At 46.3% G+C, this 23,304-nt stretch overlaps 1 protein-coding gene across 3 annotated transcripts; it reads left to right on the top strand.

The window, feature by feature from the left end:
* The first annotated feature begins 684 nt into the window (after window positions 1-684).
* On the top strand, window positions 685-22,884 carry OTULIN (OTU deubiquitinase with linear linkage specificity). 3 transcript variants are annotated; one of them, XM_054985643.1, is made up of 10 exons: window positions 685-814; window positions 1,404-1,548; window positions 1,651-1,901; window positions 6,227-6,541; window positions 10,338-10,414; window positions 12,390-12,493; window positions 15,031-15,174; window positions 15,938-16,054; window positions 18,316-18,585; window positions 22,136-22,884. In XM_054985643.1, exons 3-10 carry the CDS (start codon window positions 1,690-1,692, stop codon window positions 22,328-22,330), a joined length of 1,434 nt encoding a protein of 477 aa, XP_054841618.1. In that variant the 5' UTR covers window positions 685-814; window positions 1,404-1,548; window positions 1,651-1,689; the 3' UTR covers window positions 22,331-22,884. The 3 variants fall into 3 exon arrangements, with proteins under 3 accessions (XP_054841618.1, XP_054841617.1, XP_054841619.1); XM_054985642.1 differs by lacking the exon at window positions 1,404-1,548; XM_054985644.1 differs by lacking the exons at window positions 685-814; window positions 1,404-1,548; window positions 1,651-1,901 and adding exons at window positions 8,863-8,971; window positions 9,925-10,010 and having other exon boundaries at window positions 6,433-6,541.
* The last annotated feature ends 420 nt before the right edge of the window (window positions 22,885-23,304 follow it).

Below are 23,304 nucleotides of genomic sequence, written 5' to 3'. Positions count from 1 at the left end.
CCCACGCGCCCCACCTCCATGCACAAAAATAGACCCTGCTGCATTCCAGGCTTGCCAGCTTCAGGTTGGGAAATTCCTGGAGATTTGGGGGTGGAGCCAGGGGTGGGTGGAATTTGGTCAGCAGGGTACAATGCCACAGAGTTCTCCCTCCAAATCAACCCATTTCTCCCGGGGAACTCATCTCTGTGGCCTGAAGCTCAGCTAGGGTTGCCAGCTCCAGGTTTGGAAATTCCTGGAGATTTGGGGGGGGGGGCAGATCCTGGAGAGGCCAGTGCTAGGGGAGGGACCGCAAAAGGGTATTAAGCTATAGTGTCCACCCTCCAAAACAGCCATTTTTTCCAGGGGGACTGATCCCTATGGCCTGGAGATTCCGGGAGCTCTCCAGGTACCACCTGGAGGCTGGCAAGCCTAATGCTCAGGGGCAGCTACCGGAGACCTCCAGCCTGCCCCTGTGAGTTGGCAGCCTGCGTTGCAACTGAGCCGCAACTGCCCTTCCTTGGGAGTCAGTTGGCGGAGGCCTGCTCCCGAGGAAACCGCAGGAGGAGGAAGAGGAGGCTGCAAATCTTCGCCTTTCCTCCGGGGCGGGCAGCCGGCGTCCTGCCGCAGCCACCGGGGCAGGAAATGCCCGTAATAGGCAGGCGGGCGCGCTGCGAGCGAGGGATTGTGGGAGGGCCGGGCCGGGCGACGCGGAAGCCGCGCGGGGCGGGGAGCCCGGAGCGTGGCGGCGCGTCTGCGGGGAAAGGGATCCTGCCGGGCGGCGCCTCTCTCGCTTCTAGCGGGGGGTCGCGAGGCGCCCCGCCGGGTCTACTCGGAGGTAAGCCCCCGCGCTCCCAAGGCGCGCCGCCTTGCAGACCTGGAACGGACTCCCGGGGACTGCCCTGACCCGCTGCGCCCGCCCTGGCTCGGGGGATTCCTGGAGATTTGGGGGCAGAGCGCGAGTGGCCAGCCCCAAGTTGGGAGGTTCCTGGAGATTTGGGGGGTGAAGCCTGGAGAAAGGCTGTATTTGGGGAGGGAAGGGACCTCCCCAATGCCAAAGGGTCCACTCTCCGAAGCAGCCATTTGCAAGAGAATTGAGTGGTTGTAATTGCAGGAGATCTCCAGCCAACACCTGGAGGCTGGCAACTGTAGGGAAGGGGAGCTCAGGTCAGCAGAGGTGGGATGCTGCAGGGACCCCCCCTTATACCAAGCAGCCACAATAGTTTCCTCGAGGGGGCTGACCCCCCCCCGTCTGGAGCTCAGCTGTAATTCTGGGGGGGGGCTGCAACCCCCCCCCAAACCCCACCCCTCCCGGGAGTCTAGCAACCGTACCTCCTGGGCAAATTCCTAATCTTACCTAGCAGATTTAGAAATGTTTGGGTTTCTCTGTGGCGTTTTCCAAAGTCAGTTTGGTTTTCAAATTGTAGATTTAAAGGAATTTCAGAATTTGGGCCTGGCAACCTTCCTTCCCCTTGTGGCCTCCAGATGTACTCAGCCAGCTGTCTTCAGAAGCCCGCAGGTGTGGTGTGAGGACGTGCCGCTTGGGACTTGTCCCTGCCGGTCCCTATGGGGGTAAACCAGTGTTTCTAATTTTATTTATGTTCCTCGCTAGCGAATGTACTACCTGGAACACCTTGTTACCTTTACTATGGACTGTTTCCCCCCCTTTTTCAGGAGTGTTTGGCTTGAGATGACAAAGCAGAGCCGGTTAACATGAGTACAGATAAGAACGAAATGCTTCACACGCCAGTTAATGGTGGGAAAGCTGTGCTGGCTGCTTCTGCTGCCAGTCGCGAAAACAAACCGGCTGAACCGAAAGCAGGACCAGAAGGGCAGGTTTGCTCTAGCCCTGGCATCAGCGCACTTACGGACAACACAAAGCGATTCAGGCTAAGCAATAGCCAAGAACAGGCCACTCCAGAAGGGTAAGTCTTAGTCGAGAGAAACATAGTTTATACTACAGAGCTTAAAGCACGTGCCTGCATAGTGGTTAGAGCATCATACTGGGATTTGGGAGACCCAGGTTCAAATCCTTGGTTTGCTGTGGATGCCTGTTGGGTGATCTTGGGTCAGCCACATCCTTTCAAGTGTAACCTACCTCACAGGGCTGTTGCAGGGGTAAAATGGAGAAGAGGAAAAGGATGAAAAATGTTTGGGGTCCCCATTGCGGGGAAAGGTGAGGTATAAATGAAACAAATAAATAAATAGGGTATGCATTTCATATCTGGGATGTGTCTCTCTCGCACTGATCCTTCCACATGCTATTTCTGTTTATGGGTTTCTTTAGGGGCAAAGGTGGGGTATATGTGGAATAAATAAATGCTTTCACTTTGTTTGATCTGGAATAGTGTGTAACAATTTTGTCTGTCATGTATTACCTACTGTTATAATAAAAGACAGCTATAGAGTGGAAGCTTGCATCTTCTGCCTCATTCCCTTTGCAGGAGTCCACAATTGCCCCTTCATGCTTATATGAGTGCATGCGCATACACATGCTGTTTCGAGCTGTTGACACTCCTCTTCCTCTTTCTGTCATAGCTGATAAGAAAAAGATAAGAACTCTTCAGATGTATTAGAACTCAGGAGTACACACTACCCCACAGCCTCCTGATATGCACAGTTGCCATGTTGTCTGAAAGAGGCAACACATGGATTCTCTGCACATACACTCTGCATACCCATTACACAAACTGATTTTTCAGGGTTGTGATTGACATGTACCAAAGCTGAAAACCCACACAATGTCCCCTTTGGCAACTATACACATTGGGAGGCCCTCTGTGTGGTTGGCAGGCTCCTGCTACGTGCAGTCGTAACATCTGACGAGCCCTGCACTGCTGTCTGGTTTCAGAAACACTGTTAAAACTTAAATTTAGTAACAGCAAGTGTAAATCATCTTGACGTTTGTTTTCTGGTCCCATTGTGGTTGCTTGATACAAGATGAATTTATGCTGCAGATAACACTTGGGTGTATACCTGTGCCGAATTAGTCATCTGTTGTGTTGGGCTGGGAAGCCTAGACAATGATTTCCCATGACAAAAATTGATTTCATCACAAGCGTACCTTGTAGGAAACACATGATGTTCTTCTTCTAGTACATTGATCATTAACACCAGTTCTTCTTTTTACACTTTGTGTGTGTGTGTTCATTTGCTGGGCAGCAATACCTTTGTAAATGAGTGGTACGTCTAGGATGTTAAGCAGTACTATCTTGCCATTTTATTTGGAGCTACCATCACTATATGGGATACCAAAGACTTGTCTAGGGCTTTCATTGTGTGCTGGGAAACAGAGTTGGGAGAGGTGGGGGGACATACCAGGGGCTAATAAGGAGGAGAGTGTAAGGGAAAGACAGCACTGAAGGAGTAGAAAAGAGCAAGAGTCCAGTAGCACCTATAAGACTAATAAAATTTGTGGTAGGGTCTGAGCTTTTGTGAGTCACAGCTCACTTCTTCAGCACTGAAGGAGTAAGTTTTGAACGACTTGAGTGGTTCTGGAACTGCTCTGCTAGAAAAATAACTTTGAAAGGAGAAGCGGGGAGGGACAGTGCTGGTTAAAGTTGGGGGCGGCAGGAAATGGAGAGTGGGGACATATCTGTGCTACGGACTTGAAACTTCACAGGCATTTTCATCCTGCAGGGAGCCGTGAAAACTTTGATGTGAGGGGAATGGTAGCGTTCTTTTTAAACATGGATTTCTCAGTGCCCTTGCCAAGGTACAAGTTTTAGGATTATTTTGGGGGGAAGGTGGGCTCGGTTGAAGTGTTATAAAACCCAATGTGTGTTTGTAATAAAATGGAGGAGAAGAAACCCACGTAAACCACTTTTGGTCCTCGTAAGAGAGAAGGTCAGGGTGTAAATGAAGGAAGTAAATAGGCTCAGCAGGGCAGGCAAATGAGTGCCTTATTTAAAAGGGAGGAAGTTAGAAGGCATACAGGGAGGTGGTCAGGGCAGAAATACAGCTGCCACAGAAGTAGAGGTTGGAAAACCAAAGTCAACTGCTAGGTAACATCTAGAGACTTTAAAAGAAAACAGATCAAAGGCCATAATGATAATGTTTGGTCATCAGATTCAAGACATTTCAAATATTCAGATTAGGCAATTCTATGAACTCCTACAAGTGACTTGATTCCTCAACAGGCTTTTTGTTTGCTAGTCTGCCGCCTACATTTTATCACTTGACCTCATCTCCCCCCCCCCCATTACAAAATTTGTACGAGTGATTGTAAAAGAGTTATTGTAGCCCTGCTGCATTTGGGGGGATTTTAGGCCCATTGCCTGTGTTTACTCTTGAGTAGGTGCTCAGATTTTTACTCAGCAACACTTTGCTAGGTTAATAGCGTAGAGATTTGTGGTTCTTACTTGAAGATATCTCGGACACAGTTTTTCCCGTTCTTACAGAGCAGTAGTTCCAGCACCGGCTGTAACCGGAGATCTGCCTTTTGTTTTAACCTCTCCCCTTGATGTAAAATCTGGCAGTTTCAATTCATTATAGTATTGTATCCAGGGGACGGAGTGGAGAACAACGTTCTTGTGAAGTGGGGTAGGGCTTGAGACGACGTTCCCCAAATAGCTGAGTTAAACTTTCAGGATGAGTGAACTGGGAACTTTAGTGAAAGTGGAGAGAAAATATTCAGGCTTGAGAAGGGGAGGGGGGACCTAAGCAGGGCTGCGTCCAGGTTTGGGGAGACCTTAGGCAGAGAGTGCACTGCCCCCCCATGCACATTACTAAGCACTCCTTGCCCCCCCCTTTGATTCAAGGGGAGGCATGTGTCCCCACCTGCCTGTGCATTCTTCCTTGGCCCGCTGGCAAGTTTTTGTACCACCTGCAGTCACAGCTGCCTACATTGCCTGTATGCCCCTTCCCTGATGTTGGTGGGTGCAGGTAGGATGCCACTGCCGTGGCCACCACCCCCATGTGCGTCTCCAGCAGTGCTAGGCAGCATATGCAGCTGGGAACAAAGGTGACGATGTACTCACAAGCAGGCAGTGGAAGGGCAGGCGTGCAATCATCGGAGGAGACACAGGAATAGGGAGTCAGCAGCAGTGGGGCCCACCAGGAGCCCCGGGCCCTGGCAGCTGCCCCACATCACTGTATGCTGACACCGGCTTTGAACATAAATTGGCAACATTGCCAATGTCAAACATTTAAAATGCAGTTGCCTGACTTCCAAATTTCTTACAACGTGGCTTGTAGTACCCCAGTGTATCAAAACGGGTCAGTGGAAATGGATGTTGGTACAAACACGTGACTCGTACAAGTACGTTCATCAGGGAGCCAAAGTGGTTGCACCTTCCTCACAAGTAGTAAACTTTTTTTTTCTTGCTTTGCAATGTGCGAACCTGGCTTTCCCAGAATTCTGGAAAAACCTTGTAATTTAAAAACCATGTGGTCAAAAACCTTTTGAATAAGATGACTGTTGGAAAAAAAAGCTCAAGTGAAGCGTTTCTAGCCTATCGCTGGAATCTTTTTAAAATCTTAACATAAAAAACTGGCATGTGTAGTAATTTCCGAAGAAGACTGCAGACAAGCGGTCTAAATTTTTATCCAACCTTTCCTCTAAGGAGCTCACAGCAGTATGCATGGAACTCCCTCCCCCATTTGTAATCTTTACAACAACTCTGTGAGGTAGGTTATGCTGACTGGCCCAAGGCCACCCAGTGAACTCCATGGCAAGGTGTGGATTTGAACCCTGCTCTCCCAGATCTTAGTCCAGCACTCGAACTACTACACCACAGTGGCTCTCACCGACTGAGCATGCATGCCCTAGTTTAGTCAGGTATCTGCACTGTCCAGAAGAATTTTTTGCATGTTCTATCACTTACACAACTCTACCTTGTACACACCGTGACAGAGTTCCAATCTGGCCCTGCCTGTTCAACAATTTTCCCCCTTGCTGTGAATTCAGCCATATTGGAGGAAACAGGGACAGGATCCACCACCAAAATGAACTTGTTCCACCAGGGGCTCAACAAAATCTCTTGGTTTTGTTTCCGGTTGAGAGTGCAAAAATTGAAGGAAAGAGCTGACATGCTTCAGGCAAGCCCCACTAATTCCAAGCTAATAGGCCTTATTTTACAGAGTGGGTCAAAGGGAGTTCAGGTTTCTTTCGTCAGAGCCTAATGGACGTACGAGTTACTACCCCTCTTCCATCTTCCCATGATCGGTAACTTCTGCTGCCCTAACTTAACATTGGGAGAGTTTATAACACTAAAAACTCACAACGGTTTTTCATATGTTTTTGTTGTAGGCCCGGGATGTCTCAGCAAAAGGCCAGGAAAGGAGCTGGTTCTTCATCTGCCACAGACGAGAAACCCAAAAAGAGTGTGTTTCCTATACGGCTGACTAGAAACAAAAAAGAAAAACACACTCCCCATGACAAAACAGCCTCGCCAAATGCAGGCTCCAGCCACAAAGGAAAGCCTACCTTAGTGGCCAAAGAAGATTGTAGACGTCAAACACAGAGACCTCTGGCGGAGGTCCTGCAACCCAACCAAGATAGCTGCAGTAAGGGGGAAGTAAAACCATCACCCTTCTCTTCGCCTGTGGGATCTTCAGTAGACTAGTGAGTGCGAGTTTTGCTGAGGAAATCTATTTCAAATACTGTTGACCTATATATTTTCTCTTGTTTATGTGTAGTAGGTAATACAGTATGTTGTACTGGAAGAATGAGTAAACTTCCATGTAACATGAAAATGAACATGCGATTCTGGCTCCCGATTTCCCGAAGGGAATCTTCTCTTAAAATCTCTCAGTCGCCTCTCTTGCAGGGTCTGCCTTAACTATGATTTGATGTTGCGTGCTGACCACAGTTAAGCTTAACTAGGTTGGCTCTTAACCAGAGCATGACAACCCATTTCAAATCCTAGCAGCTTCTGTTTACTCCACTCTTCCCTTTTGCTGGATTGTTTGGTATTAGAAGGTAAAATGGCAATACAGATTCCTTTCTGGCAAGTCTACACACTCTGTGCTTTAGTCTGACACTTTTTCAACGACTCTGGTAAGTGTCCTAATGATATATAGAAAACACGTATTGGACAGGGAGTTGGATCCCCTAAATCTGTTCTGTCGACAGTGGATTCTTCCTCCGGGACAAGACGTCTTCCCCAACACAAGAAGCTCTTATTTATAGTCCAATAGCAGAAGAGCCTCTTGTGTTGGGAAAGGTGCCTTGCCCCAGAGGAAGACCCTCTGTAGGTAGAACAGACCCCCACCCATGGGAAACCAACTTTAAATTCTCATTTGATTCTTTTTTGGGTGCCAGACAATGGAATATAAGTATCAGCACAGGATCTCCTTGACCAAACCCTTTAAGATTTCTCTTCAAGTCCCAAATAAAAAATAAAGCAGTAAATTTTTTGCAGGCATCTGCTTCTTTTTCCTCCTCATGTACTGTTTGAAGTGAGGATGAACTGACCAACTGAGGTTTTACTCAGTTGGTTTTTCCAGATAATACATCTGCAGTGCAGCTGATAGGAAGACGTTTCAGAGGTCTGTAGTCTGACAGCGGTAGCTACAGCCGCCATGAAGGGTAAAAGAAGTGTTACCGGAGTTCTGTTACTCCTGATAGCTTTCAGACACCAGTGTTGTGTATTCATTAATCCTTGATGTTCCTAGTCGTCGTAAAAGCAGCGGTAGGTTTATCAGTGCATGCAGGAGTCTTCTTTGGAAAGTGACAGCATTAGAATGTTGTATTTTTTTCCAGAGCAGAGTTAACCCAGTTAAAGGGATCACAGAAGCAGCGCTCCTCTAGGTTTTCCTCAGCAGCAAACAGCCCCTGTTTGGTTGGAATTAGAATTCAGTATGCCATCCAAGTTAAAAGACTCCAGTACAAACACTTACGGAGATCAGATTTGTATATAGTCACTTGTCAACTCACGGCCGTTTTCACACGTCTTACCTGCCTGCGGAACATCGCCCGGAAGACCCGGAAGACACGTCTTCTCGCACGAAATCGCACCAGGAAGACGTTGTTATCCAGGAGTTTTGCGCGAAATCGCAGTGATTTCCTGGCGCAATTTCGCGCAAGAAGCCGGTGTCTTCTGGGTCTTTTGTGCTATGTTCTGCAGGCAGGTAAGATGTGTGGAAATGGCCCATGTCTAGGCAGCCAAGCAGAATTTAGTTTTAAATGTGGTTCTCTTCTTTGGTGAACAAAGCACAATGTACATATGGGCAGGCCAGTAAAAGATTCTGTGGCCTAAAGACTTTTGTGATCTAGGTATTCTAGGGCTCAGTTCACACAATGTTTTCCCTTCGGGGTTTTACCTAAAGCACAATTAGGAACAGATGCGGTCTTCCACAATCAAGAAGATTTCACACTCAAATAAAGGTGGGACCTGTTAAGTTGGTGGCTGAGTGGGTCCAGAGACAATGTCTACCCTGCCCCCCCCCCTCCCCACTACAATCCTGAAGGGGAAAACGTTGCTGAAATGTTGAACGTATTGCTTTCCTGCAAACAATGAACAGCTTTATAACAAATAGATGGGAGGGGATTAAATGTCCCATGGCTGTTTCCATAGCTGCACTTTAAAACCTTAATAAGGTGTGTAAAAATGTGACCCAGGTCTGTTGTTCTGCCCAACCCTCACCAGCCACGGGAAGTATTTAGAAGAACAGGTACTGATTAGAGCAGCTTTTAACCTCACTGGGGTGGGGAGGGAGGATTACCAGAGCATGGGTCTTTGCTCACAGTCGTCAGGCACAGTTGGCAACCAAGCTAAGTCATTGTTTGCTTGTTCCGATTAATAGAAACCTCAGATGCTGGCCGGGTAACAAAGTATTGTGTTTCAGTGAACACGGCTTCTTGTATCGGAGGAGTTAGAAGCTCAGGCTATTGGAAGGAGCAGCAGAGTATGTTTACCTAAAAGCTACCTTTGTTTTCCCAAGCCCCTCATGGATTGCTGTCTCCTGCCCAGTAGGATGACTTAGCATGCATTTTGATGGTGGTGATGCGCGTGTCCCTCACACCTCCTTGCCGTTTGCTCACCAGGCTACGGTAAGTACTTCCATGTCTAACATTAGTCCTTTAAGAAAAAAAACCTGATAGCAACTTTTGCTTACATATTACCAGTTGTTGGAACGTTTCTCCTAAAATCGTCACCTAAATTTTGTTAAATCCGTTGGGCGCAACCCAAAGAAATGTGAGGTTGCTTCCGTACGTGCACCGGGATTTCTCGGACTCCCTCTCCCTGCAGCAGCCCTAAGAAAAGCTACTCATGAGAAGATAGTGCAAAGGGCTACTGCTGCACTTGACAGTTAAGAGACGTTCCCTTATACTTTACAGTGTTACGAAACAGGTCATTTATTGACTTGCCCCCAAATCACATGACCATAGTTCATTCTCGAATGAAGTTTAGAGGCTGCTGTACCAGATGCTTTAGCTGCCGTTCATATTTAAGATGTTTTAAGCTGTTCCTAGTTCTGGAAGTCTTTATCTGCAGACCCAGAAATATTACAGCCACCCAAAGCCAAATTAGAGACATTCCATACACACATCAAAGGTGTGTGCACATGGATCTCTGAGGACCCTTTGTGTGTTCTTATGCTTGCCACTTTGAAAACACCAAAAAGATTACAGTAGTGAACCACTTTCCACTACAGCTACCCCCAAAGGAAAGCTGGCAACCAAAATTCTCCACAGCATACATACATGTTTACTGTATACAATTTCCTCTGTCTCTGTTAATTATAAAGAGGACCAATGAGCTATAAAAGCCACAATTCCTACATCTTCATCGCTGGGACTGAACCCTCCTCCCTCTACCTTCTGAGACATTTTTGGGCATTGTCTATACATTCAAAAGTGTCTTTGCATCCATAAGGGCTAGAAACTTGCTTTTAAAAAGACTAGAAAAATAGTGTGTCTTATTTTTTTAAAAAACATAATTCTCTTTGATTGCTTTTTGAACCTAATGAGACTTTTGTTTTTCCTTTTGTATAATCCCAAAGGTTTTGCCATCACCAACAGAATGCATTCTAATCTGGGAGGCATCAATCTCTTGTAATAGCTGTCATAGCCCCAAGGGGGGGGAAAGGTGTGTCTTTTAAATTTGACTTACCCTGATGACGTTGTTTTGAGTCTTTACAAGATAAGATTTTTTTTCTTCTTTTTTGAGGCTTCTTAAATTAATATGCCATTGAATTATATTGTCTTTCAATAAGACTTTTCTAACAAACAATTCACCCAAATTATTCACAGTCCATGGATTAGACTGTTGTGCAGATTATGTGAAATTTATTTAGGCTATTTCTATGCTTCCTGCTCAGAGTCCTGCTCAAGGCAGCTTATAAGTAGAAATATGTTACAGTATTAAAAATCAGTGATTAAAAACGAGCCATAATGTGTGTCCATGTTGTTACAGTGAGGAGGACATGTACCGGGATGCAGAAGAAATAGAGAGAGAGAAAGAGTTGCTTGTGTGTGGGACAGGCACCTCAGGTACATTTCAGTACATTTGTGCATGATGTGATGCCTTAGCTGAACAATATAGAAAGTAGGGGTTGGCCACAGGTGTCCTCGGGGTAAATCCAGCCCTTAGAAGAGGGCCATCCCCCCCGCCAGTTGCCTATCCCAGGTGGGTACGGATAACTAGTACCAGATCCGTGGATGTAGAGGGTGGCCTCCCCTCACCTACTCGGTTGGGTTGTGAATTAGCATTCTGCTAGTTTGAATCCCACTGCTGCCTTGAGCTCAGAAGGTGGCCTTGGTTAAGCCACTCCTCTCAGCCCCAGCTGTATTGTGGAGATGATTACAACAATGACTTCGTTCCCCGCTTTTGAGTGGGGCATTAATCTGTCTAGAAGAGTGTTATATAAGTGCAGTTATTATTGTTAAATACCAAACAAAGTTTGGTATGAAATTTGCCCTCATTTGTTGAGAGGATATCAGTTTGCTGTGGAGAAGCAGCTGAATTAGTGTTCTGTAGTAAAAATGGAGGTTAATGGCTGGAGTTTTTGTAAGCTAGAGCTTAGTTTGTCCAATGCATGAGGCAGCCTCGAAAGATGGTAGCCATAGGGAACAACAGAAAAGGAATTCTAGTCTGACTGCTTAAGGGGAGTTCACATTTGTGTTAATCACACGATGGCTGGAGATAGTTCCTCAAGACCCACAGTGCAAAAACCTGCGATAAACAATCCTTACGCATCTGTCCACAGCTGTTCTTTAAGCTGTGAAGGAAGAGTGCCCTCTCTAAGCTTGGGTCCACAGCGTATGGCCCACCTGTGGCCCAGCGGACCTATGTTGTGCAGCCCACACTCTCAAACACCCACCCACCCCTGAGAAGCTTATCAACATGTCTCAAAGGGTATCTGATCCTACCTTCCTCGGGAAACGGCTTCCTGAGTCCCTTTTGGGACCCAGTGCGAAACTTGCTGGGCAGAGAAAGAGAGGGAGAGAGAAAGAGAGATCGGGACACCCAAGTGCCAGCTGGGAGTTGGCATTTCAGTCCCTTCCTCCCCAGGGAAGTATCCCCCGACATCCCTGCTGGGATAATAATAATAATAATAATATTCTATTTATATACCGCCCTTCAGGACAACTTAACGCCAACTCAGAGCAGTTTACAAAGTGTGTTGTTATTATCCCCACAACAATAATCACCCTGTGAGGAGGGTGGGACTGAGAGAGCTCTGGAAGAGCTGTGACTGACCCACCTGGCTTCAAGCAGAGGAGTGGAGAATCAAACCTGGTTCTCCAGATTCAATTCCTGCTGCTCTTAACCACTCCACTAAACTGGATCCCTAGGAGTGTGGAGAGAAGAGGAGGGACAGGCAGAATATTTAGTTTTGATCCCCACCTGCCAGATTTCTCTGTTCTTATGCCCCTCCCGCAGTGAAAATGACCCTGGAACAAGCTAAGGTGAAGGGCCCCAGGGGTACTACAAGCCGGCACTGTAGGGGGTCACTCGGTTCTGTGGTGCAGGCAGTTGGTATTAGCACACTGAAAACTGGCTGCCGCCTGGGAAAAGAAATGTTGTGACCTGACACCAATTATCATTGCCGATGAAGATGCTGAGCAAAATGGCTCCTGAAGCTCTGGCACGGCTTGGTTATACTTGCTCCTGGCCTCCAGTGGCCTTCTAGGGCAGTGCCCATGGGGAAATTTCCTCAATTTCCCCACTCTGTTTGCTACCTGGGGAATGAAAGGCACGAGTCATTACATAACAACCAGAGTATAAAGTCAAGTAGATGAGATTCAAATATACTTGAAACTTAAACTGATATTTTGTACCTGAACTCATGCTTTTACCAAGCATCTCCCACTTGAGCTTAAGCAAACTTAAGATTCTCAGAGTAGAAGGAAGAAGTTTGGAGATTCTGAATATGTATATACACAGATTGCCTTATTTATGGTGCAGAAGAACTCTTTCAGGACTTTCCTCTAAATTTCGTTTTCTTGTCTTAATTGCAATCAGTTTTTCCAGAAAATAAACTAAGTGTTGCACCAGAAGTAGATATCATGGATTATTGCCAGAAGGAATGGAGAGGAAACACTTCAAGTGCCAAGCGTATGAGAAAGGTCTGATCTCCGTTTCTTTGTAATAATTTCAGAAGTTATAACTCTGTGCAGGATTTATGTCTAAAGGAGTACTATCTAGACATCCAATGTTAATAGTATTCATTTTGTATATCAGCGTGGGGTTTCTCAGACTGCGGATTGCCAAAAGACACTTCTTTCTGAATTAAAATTGGAGGTATAGTCTTGAGAGTAAGAACTACTTAACAATAAGGAGTCCACTCCCCTTTGCATGATTACAACTACCTCATTCAAGTCAGTGCAGTTTTGCTTCTATGCATTTCTGTACCAGGAAGAATTCCAGCCATCCTGATTTAAAGAAACAACTGTGTTTTTTCCCAATACCTATTCTGGGCTTCAGCTACCCTAAGCAAGTATAGTGCATAAGAAGCGGTGGGGTGGGGGGAGTATTTCAAAACTGTTTATATCATATATACTAATTCCCAAGTGCCTCCCCGTGCGGATCCTTAAAACTGTGGATCAGGCAACTTAGGAACACAAAAGATGTTTCTGCAACCTTGGGGGACCCCCAGGGTTGCTGAAAATGTAAACATGGACAGAAAGATAGGGGACATGGGGGGAGGGGGGAGGGTCTATGGGTGGGTGTTAGGGAGGGAGGAGACAAAGTCAAAGGGTGTTTGGGAGTGGGGGCGAAGGCCCCCTTCCAAGCCCCTTTACTGCTCCCCTTCAAACACTGTTCACCCTTTCCTCCACCCTGTCTTTCAAACACCTTTCCCTTTTGCAACACCCTCCAAAACACCCTTCTTTCCTCTCTTTCAAAGACTCTTCCCGTTTGCCTCCTCAAGACCCTTCCCTTCTGGAGTGGGGGTGCAAAGGGGAATGGTGTTTGGAAAGGAGATTCCAAAGGGGAAAGCAGTCTGCAGGAGGAAGAGGATTGGAAGCCCAGCATGGCACCCTGGACCCCCCTGCAATTTTTGCTTCCCCCCCCCAGCCGCTTGTCATATCTAATTCTGAATCACACCATAGAGTGCAGATCAATAGATCTATAAAATGTAGCTAGGGTCAGATAGGAGAAATTTATCTACAAAACTGGTCAGACACAGATTTGCAGAAACATCTGTAATCTAATTTTAAAAACGGGGGGGGGATTAAAACTCCCCCCGATAATAGAAACAATGTCTGTAGCTTTAAGAAAAGAATGCCCGCTAAGCTCTCAGTGGCCATTTTGGAGGAGTCTAGGCATCACAGCAATGTTGCTGAGCCTTCCAGTCCTGGGTTTCTGCAACTTTGGAGGCCAAAACAGACCTGGGAAAGCTCCTGTCTCCCTCCCCTGTCATGTCCCAAGGAGGAAGAGGACTCACTTGGGACAGGTGCTGTGGGGTCTGGCAGCGCCAGCTACTAACCAATAAGGCCCAGCATTTCTCAGAGAGGCTACCAGGGGGATGGAAGGAGGAAATTCTGAAGATGGACAGATAAAAGTAGACTGGCCAGTTGAGTGGAATGGAGAGAAGAAACAGGAAACGTGGAAAGGCCATGGAGGAAATAGTAGAGGAGGGAGATACAGGGGAGAAGATGCTCCACGAGTCTGTGTGTCTCCCCACTTGTTCTGCAGTTTTGACACACTTTAGTTATGGGCATTTCTAAAAACTATAACTGTTGCTTTCACAACTATGCAAGTACTTACTGAAACAATATAAAACATATCCTTTGAAATGCTTTTGCTGATTTCTACCCCTGGAATTTCCTCTCCGCAGCCTTAGTGTTAAATGCAACTGAAGAAGATTTCACTATTAGCTAATTTCCTTTTTCAAGTCCCTTGAGAAGCCAGCCCGAGCTACAATAGATGGGAGGACAGAGTAAAAGGCTCCCCCGCCCCTTTCCATACTCACACACTTTAATTTACTGATTAAACCATCAAAGCAGCCTCAGTTCTGTTTTGAAGAATCTTTGGGGCTGGCCGGCAGAGTGGAAGACATTTTAGAGATTTATAAAATTATAAATGGCAACGAAAGAGCTGGAAGAAAACAATTAGTTGGGTGCAGAACAAAAACATTGTCTCTTTTTTATTTTACATTTTTATTTGAAAGTAAAGAAAAACAAAGACAATAAACAATAGATAATATAAGCAACATATATAACAATACAAAAAACATGAAAGACAGAATACATAACAGCCTGTTATACTACAAAGCTATTTCTCCTCTCCATCTCCTTACATACACTCAACATTTATAATCAAGGTTTTAAAATGTTAATTTTACAGTTGGTCTACTTTAGTAATAACTATTCTTAGGTTTTTTTAAATTTTCAGCTACGTAGTCAAAAAAGTCTTTCCACTTTTTCTGCAATTCTAAGATTGCTCTATTATGTATATATAAGTATTTGGCCATAGACACATATTCATAAAATTTGAATGGTCATTGCCCATAAATGAATAAATCAGACAAGAATCAAATCATACAATTTGTTCATCCACTCAGTCACATCTGGGCAAGATTCTGTCTTCCAGTTTGCTGCATATACTGCTCTCGATGCCGTCACCATATATTTAAAAATTGTCTCTTTTTAAAAAAATCTAGGGCTATGAAGCAGTTTCACAGAAATTCATTTCCATAAGGAGAGTCCGAGGGGACAATTACTGCGCAGTCAGGGCGACACTGTTTCAGGCACTCAGCCAAACCCTGCAGACTCCTGACTGGCTCCAGAGAGAGGATATACTGTTGGTAAGCTTCACCCTTCCAGCCCTTCCCTTAATAATCAGATTGATTTTGCATAGCAGGTGACTGTTTAGGTTCCACCACAAGTTGTAGGACTATTTATGAATTTGGAAGCCATCAAAAGTACCTAAGACAAGTCACCACCACCACCACTCTTCTGAAAGGGCATTCAAGATGGCTTCCCTCTTGATCTCAATAATATTCTGAAGGACCAGGGCTCATTTTGAGGGGCAACACGCAGGAACGCAGTTCTGGCAGTTCCCCAAAGAGGTCACATGACAGGTGGCCCCGTCCACCTGACTCTCGGCCATTTTGGGCCCATTTCAGCCTGGATTGGGGCCGAAACGGCCGGGATTGGGCCTCTGACAGGTGGTGGATCACTCTCCCGCTCAGCAGTGGCCTGATCCTGACCACTGTGGGGCCCTTTTCAGCCCCTTTTTGCCATTTTGGGCCCAATTTCAGCCCTGAATGGCCAGAATTGGGTCCAAAACAGCCAGGATAGGTGATGTCAGGGTGTGTGGCATATGTAAATCAGTTATGCTAATGACACACTTCTGGCGATGGCAATGGGTGTGGCATATGCTAATGAGTTATGCTAATGAGTTCCTCCAGCTCTTTTTCTATGAAATGACCCCTGTGAAGGACACGTGCAGTTGTAAATGGCAGAAGTGAAAGCTGTTTTGACTCAGTAATGTGGTGTATTAGATACCAGATTATCTTTTTAAATGTTGATATTATCAATGGTAACTCTCACCTTCCAAAATTTTAGCTACCAGAGAAGTTAATGGCCAAGTACGTCTGGATCACGGAGTGGCAAAAACCAACTGGAAAAGCAGAAAACTGGACCGACGAAATTAAAGAATGCTTACTGTTACTAAAGCAGAAGGTTGGAGAAGTTACACAATCATTCTTTGATTAGCTATATAGCCTTTAAATATGTAAAACTTGCAAATGTATTAGAAGTAACTGGATTATGGCAATCTTTAATTGCTCTGCTTCAGCAAGGCAGGACTGTGCATGGAAACTGGCTTGTGTGTGCAGGAGAGGTGTTCCTGTGGGCACATGAGGCCAATGCCCTGAAAAACCCTGCATCCAATGCTCATATGCACAGGGTGTAGATTGATGAGAAATGTCCGTTCTGGTGATGCCGATTGTATGTGCCTTGTCAGGGTAATGGGAGATGGAAGACGGATTCCTCTTCTTCCTTCTCCTGACAGCTAAAGCGATAGTTTTGTGGCAGAAGAAAACATCACAGTCTCCCTGCGCAGAAGGCCACAGTTCATGTGTTGACCCAGCACATGGGCGGGGAGATGAGGCATAAACACACTGACCCTCCTTCACACAATTGCCGAGTTGTTTGCTTGGTGCAAGCACATGGAAGACGTACCCATGCGTATGCCCCCACAGGTAGGATGTGTTTGTGTGGGCAGTTGCTCTGCATTTTCGCACCGTGCAGATGACTCTAATCACACATAGCTGGGGGCGGGTGACGGGGACAGTGTGCCTGCTGTCCTCCTTGTGTGCTGAGTCAACATGCAAACAAGTGGTGTGCACAGCGCTAGGCACAACCCACATGACTACATGCAAGGATTTCCATGTTGGGGGCTTGCATTAATTGCTTTGACTTGGAGGGCTATAAAATTGGGAAGAAGATTTGTGATGCTTGTACCTATATGAAGCATCTCCTGGGATAAAGCTGAGGATGTTTTTCTTTCTGCCGGGCAGGAATTCCCAACAGTTCATACTGACCAGTTGGCTGCCATCAGTAGTGTGTAGCTGGGCTCACTTGCTAGATTTCTTTGAAACAGTTTTTTCTGTGCAGCACCTGTTCTCTGCTTATGGCCTGAATTGAATTGTGCTCCGGGCTGGTATGTGGATACTGCTGATTCAATAAGGCTAAATTGGTATAGAGAATTAGCCAACCTCTATTAATGCCTTCATCTGTTTCCAAAGGCATATTTTTTATGCCTTGCCTATTAAAGCAACAATAAAATCACCTGCCGTAGGTAGTTCAGGAGAGCCTGATCTCGCCGTCAGATCTCAGAAGCTAAGCAGGGTCGGCCTTGGTTAGTAATTGGATGGGAGATCTCCAAAGACGACCAGGATTGCAGAGGCAGGCAATGGCAAACCACTCTTGCCATGAAACCCCACGAGGGGTTACCATAAGTCAACTATGACTTGAGGGCAGATTTTCATTTCACCAGAGAAATGAAAAATATTTAGGGCTATCAGTTGAGTGAGACTTTTAAAAGGTGGTGATTAGTCCATTCGCCGAATCATGAATTGATCAAGTAAGTTGAAGTGTGTATATTACCAAAACTACATACATGCCTTGTTAGGTATTGAAAGAAGTATAAGATTGTAAGGTTTAGCAAAAGCTGCTAATTCTTAAAGAAAATAGTAAAAATGACCTTCTAATTTCCTGTTTAAAAAAAGCCTGCAACTAAATTAGTTCTGCTGATTAAAACTTGGCCTCCACAATTAAAGTTTTAGCTACCGCGGCAGACTAGGATTTGTGAACGACTTCAGTTTGGTTCCCTGCTCTGACATGGAAGCTTGCTGGGTGACCTCAGGCCACGCTTTCTCTCTCACACTCGGCCTTACCCGCCTCACAGGCTTGTTGTGAGGGGGGGAAATGGAGGAGAGGTGAATGATGTAAGCTTTTTTGGGTCCTCAGCGGGCAGGCAGGGTATAAATGAAGTTTAAAAAAAAATCAGTTGACCTGACTGTCCTGGATCCAGTAATGTGTAAGCAGAAACATCAATGCATTAGCACAGTGTGACTTCTACAAGGTCTTTTGCAATACCAAGCGCTCTCTTCCCACATCTGCATTCCAGTGCTGAGAAACTGGCTGCCCAAGAAATTGTGGAAATGCAAACTGAGATGCAATAAGTCTGAGTTGGTGCAGATGGCTGCCACGGTCTTTTTCTTGCTTTTCCATTTGTACAGGAGTTCTGCACAAGTGGAAATCATGTGCTGGATTCCATTTTCAGCCCCAGGTTTATATGCAGGGATAAGGTTGTGTTTTCCCCTAAGTCAAACTCCACTTATTTTGAAAGTGTGGCAGTTCTTGACCGTGGAAAGGCGTGTCCCATCCCTCTGTTCTCGTGCTCCACTTATCTGATCGTCACCCTTTTCTTTCTGCAGTGGGAAAGTATAAGTGCAGCAAAGATCCTCACAGAGAAGCAAGCTGCTTGCGATGAGCTTTTTCGAGGTGAAGAGGATGAGTACAGTCTTTACGAAGCTGTCAAGTTTCTCATGCTCAACACCGCTATCAAGTTGTATGAAGATAACGAGAAGGGGTTGGAGGTGCCTGAGTTCTCCTGGCTTCTCTTTGCTCGGGATACGTCCAGCAACCCTTTTCAGCTCATGAAGAATCACTTGAATCAGCTCGGGCACACAGGAGGCCTCGAACAAGTAAGTCCTGTTCCTCACTCTCTGTGTGTTAGGGGAGTGGGAAGGTGGCATGATACAGCAGTGACAGCTCCTTCACCTAATGAACTGCTGAAATATAACAGTAATTATCATTAGGGTTGCCAGCTCTGAGTCAGGAAATTCCTGGAGATTTGGGGGAGGAGCTTGGAGAGGCCAGGTTTTGGGGAGGGGAGGGACCTCAGGGGGGTATAATGCCATAGAGTCTACCCTGCAAAGCAGCCATGTCCCCCCAGGGGAACTAATCACTGTAATCGGAAGATCAATTGTAATTCCAAAGGATCTCCCCACCCCACCTGGAGGTGGCAACCCTACGTAGCATCTAGAAGCAAGAATAAAGTTTGCCAAGAAGTTCCAAGTATCTGACAAAGAGAAGTTCATCTCATGAAAGCTTCTACCCGGGGAGGTTTTTGTCCGGGGTCTGAGGCACAGCCCCTGGCCTCAACAGGAGGAAGCAGGGGGAGGCAGCCAGGAGACAGCAGTCCTGCTGCCTCAGCCGGCAGCCAGGGCCAGAACCTGCCTACACCAGAGGAGGAGGGCAAAGGGCCAAGGCCCCAGAGGGCTAGAGGAGGCAGGGAGAGGCAAGCTAGTTCCACCCTCCAGGGGGAGGATAGGGGGCTGAGCAGGGCAGAGGCAGGAAGAATAGGGACCCAGCAGCAGCCCAAACAGAGCCCTTACCAGCCAAGGAGGAAAAGCAGCCACAACAGCCCAGAGCCATGCCCCAGCCTCCACCTCAGCTTGAAGGCAGCAACCTGGCTCAGGACATGCTCAGAACCCAGCCCTTCCAGGTGGAGCTGCTGAAGGCATTCTGTGGGAAGAGCTGGGCAGCCAGCCAAGGGGCCACAGCTGGGCCTACCTTCAGTAATCAGCTCAGCCAGAGAGGCCCAGCAGCCAGCCAACATGATGCAGCTGTTGCTGATCCGGGCAGCCCAGCCAGCTACCCCTGCTGCAACAGCTTGAGACAGCCCAGGCCAATGCTGGGAGGCCAAGGAGGGGTATGGCCTGGCAGGCAGAACCTGCAAGGAGGGTGGGGTGGTGAGAGAAGGTCCTATAAAAGCTGGCTGGGAAGAGCTCTGCGGTGGTGGGTTTGAGCAGATGGAGTGGAGCGAGAGCAAAGGCAAGGAGGAGAGTGGATGAAAGAGGAGGAGATGGCAGAGACCAAGGGGAGTGAGGGGCACAGGTTGAGCAGGCCAGCAAGCGGATTGAGAGGGAGTCTGGGTGATGTATACCGCCCCTCCTTCCACAGAGCAGGGTCCTGCAGAATCCCTGGCCCCCCCTTTGACGTCAGGAGCAGACTGCCCAGTGCCCCGCCCAGCGGCGGCCGCAGCAAGCCCTGACAGTTTTGTTGGTCTTTAAGGTGCTGCTGGATTCTAATTTTGTTTGGCTACGACCCACTAACACAACAACCCCCCTGAAACTACCAAAAAGTTCTCACTGGCCAAGCTACAGAAACACAAGGCTTCTTTACTTTTAAACAAAATACCTCTTTTAAAGTAGTGCTTGCTGTTCATTTCACACACATGACTTGTATATGTTGCGTCCGTAAAACTTTTAACTTACTTGCAAAAAGTCGTTTCCATTTGCAAATCTTAAACGTTCGTAGCTACGACCTTTACTTGATCTGCAGCACAACCCTTCAGTCTCTTAACCACTTGTATTTTTAAAGGCCTAATGCAGTTGAAGAAACGTTACAGCAACTGGGAAAATGCTAGTGCTAATCCTAACAAGGACACCAATAATCTCTCTGAATAAGTTTTTGGCGTGGGTCAGTATTTTGACATGGAAAATGCCGGTATCAAAATCTAGGGGCCTGATCCTCAAAAACAAGTACTGTTTAGCAGAGGAGCACCAAGAGTTCACTGGACCAGTTGCTTTGTCAGTACAGGGTGGTGACCTGTGGTGTTGCAGTGTTGTGATGCAAGAGAAGGCATGGCGCTGATGTATCTGGCAGTGGTTTTGCAGGGAGTGGATGGCCTCTAGTTGGGACAGTGCAAAAGTATTGCCAAAGATATTGGAGGGCTCAGAACTTGGTGGAAGGATGTTATGATTGGAGCAGGATGAATCCAGGACTCCATAGAGTATTTGCACAGGTCTGGCCTAATGCTCAGTGGTGACTTTTTACCATGGAATTATAGTTAGTGGAGTATAGTGTTCAGAAGCGGAAATGAACCCATAGGACACTAAACCACACCTGGCTGGGACTGGTGTACATCTGGAGTCAGTCAGTTGTGGGTTCCAGTTAACAGGTTAGTAAATGTTAAGTGAATCGTAAATCAAGAGATATTTAAACTTCTTTGGGCTCTGGAAGGCTGTATGTGTGGGGATTCTTCATTCTTAGGACTCCAGTGTTTGTTCACAGCTCTCCTTTGGTCATTTTTAATCTCTTCAATGAGACTAAAGACAGTGGCAGATGCTGATCAAACCTTAAAACGTGCTTGAATCCCAATATCAGACCTGAGTAAAACGAGCATATGAATAATTCTAGCTTCCCCCTTGTGGAAGAGCTTCTAGTTGTGGTTTTAGTCTGATGTCCCCCTCCCATTGGATTTTGAACAAGAGACACTCCCGGGCCCTGATCCAGCAGAGTAAATATGCAGCAGGTGGTGTGCAGTCATGACTCCACACAGGGAGTCCTAAAAGAGGCTAAGAACAACCACAGAGACCTTGAACACGAAAACTTCCAAGCAAAGCTTCCAGTTCATATCTGTTTGGGGGTAGAAAGGGTAGCTTGAGTTTACCTGTGTTTTCCTTCCTGCGCAGCTGATCGGGACAACTCCAGTTTTAAAAAGGGAGAGTGCGAGTCTGTACTTTGCAGATCCAAGTCTCAGCCGCTGGAATGGTTGTACTGTGTGCATTTGTGGCTTCCCATCCTGAGACAGACCTTCCAAAGACCTATTATCCTAAGCTGCTTCAGGACGTCTAAAGTATTCAGTCCAGTTTTTATTGTTACAGTCAAAGACCAGCACAATACAGGAACAGGAATTATCCAAAAGTACCTTCCAAAGACCTTATTATCCTAAGCTGCTTCAGGATGTCTAAATATTTGCCTTCAGAACACTTAGATGGCATCTTTTCAGATGCTCAAGGTGGTTCCATGAAAGAAAACAAGATAAAACAATTATAATTAACAAACTAAAAGCCAGACAATAAAACCCGTAAGCACTAAACTTTAGGTAGCCTAAAGGATCCTCGTAGTAGTCTCTTTAGCTGTTGCCCAAAGAGAGTAAGGTAGGCACCAGACAAGCATCAAGGAGGAGGCTATTCCACGGAGATGGTGCCACCACTGGAAAGGTACTGCCTTTGCTACTCACCTCACCTCTGTAGGTGGGGTGCCCAGAGAGCAGGGCTTGTGAAGAGGGTCCTTAAGCGATAGGATGGATAGGGCAGGAGGAGGCAGTACTTCAGCTACCATTGCCACAGACAGTTTAGGGCCATTAAAAACGAACCGGCTCTTTGAATTGTGCCTCGATGAGCAGCCAGTGCGTATTTTTGACCACAGGGGTGAATAATGCATCTGTTTTGTTTCCTTGCTTAGGTGGAAATGTTTCTCCTGGCTTTTGCGCTGCAGCACTCCATCCATGTTTACCGACTGTATAAGTACGGCACGGATGAATTCATTACTCTTTATCCCAATCACCCCAGAGAGGGCTGGCCGGTGGTGACCCTTATCACCGAGGATGACAGACATTATAATATTCCCGTCAGGATGTGTGAAGAGACTAGTTTTTAAAGTGATGGTGTGAACGGGGATATCGACTGAATAAATGATTTAAAGGCAGGTTTCTTTTCAGATAAAATTTATACTTAATGGCAGTAAAAGGAGTTGTGTGGTTACATTTAAAACATGCAGCAATGCTGACAATTCGTGAAAACCCGAGGTCCTGCTTCTGATGAGAAATTTGTCAAAGGATTCTACACACCTAATAGAGCAAGACATCAATAAATATTGCAAGACACGGGCTCTGCTAGAATTGTTTTCTTTGCTATTGAGAAAGGGACACCCATGCGCTCGAGCACTTTCTTCACAGTAATGCCCTTTCTGGATCCGGGACTGCACAGGTAGATAAACGGGAGGCACTGTGATATCTGCTAAGAGTCCTTCCATCAGTACAGCAGCGGCTATTTTCCATGGACGGAGGAAGGGGAAATTCTGCTGATTGTTCCACACCCTTCTATTGCAGAGTTCCAGTTTCCTCCACGCACTGTTTGTTTGGGTCCACTGACACACACAACCCAATTTCAAGGTGGCACAAAAGGTTCCAAGGAGAGGGGAGGCGTTTCCTTCCTCTAGCACAACTTTGCTCATCTTGGTTAGACTCCAGCGTGGTTTCAAGCAAGCAAGCCTTTATTGGCATGTTTAAAATATAAAATTTTAAATACAGGAACTCCATACAAAATGAGATTAAAATTACAGGGCAACAGAGCAGCAAAACCAGTACAGAATATTACTTGTCAGGGCGTATAGCCGTGGCACTGTAGAGAAACTTTGCTACTATTTCAGTTATTTCCCCATCTGGGTTGTCAAGCAGAAACTGAACCTTAAAATCATCAGAAAACTCTGAAAGTTGGGCTAAAATAGGATGTAGAAGATCCCGGCATGGCGCCAGGTATAAAGAGCACTGGAGAAGAACATGGGAGACAGTTTCAACACAGTCCATCAAACAAGGACAACACCTATAATAAGGAATCCCGTCACAGCTGACA

Source organism: Eublepharis macularius, chromosome 7, assembly GCF_028583425.1.
Source record: "Eublepharis macularius isolate TG4126 chromosome 7, MPM_Emac_v1.0, whole genome shotgun sequence".
NCBI classification, from domain to species: Eukaryota; Metazoa; Chordata; class Lepidosauria; order Squamata; family Eublepharidae; genus Eublepharis; species Eublepharis macularius.
This window is presented reverse-complemented; position numbering and strand designations above follow the sequence as displayed.

Bases quoted from the DNA above. Each gene is read 5' to 3' on its own strand.
- OTULIN (XM_054985642.1), top strand. From the start codon at position 1,690: ATGAGTACAGATAAGAACGAAATGCTTCACACGCCAGTTAATGGTGGG. The intron at 15,175-15,937 runs GTAAGCTTCACC...CCAAAATTTTAG, and splicing joins AGAGAGAGGATATACTGTTG to CTACCAGAGAAGTTAATGGC. The intron at 18,586-22,135 runs GTAAGTCCTGTT...TTCCTTGCTTAG, and splicing joins ACACAGGAGGCCTCGAACAA to GTGGAAATGTTTCTCCTGGC.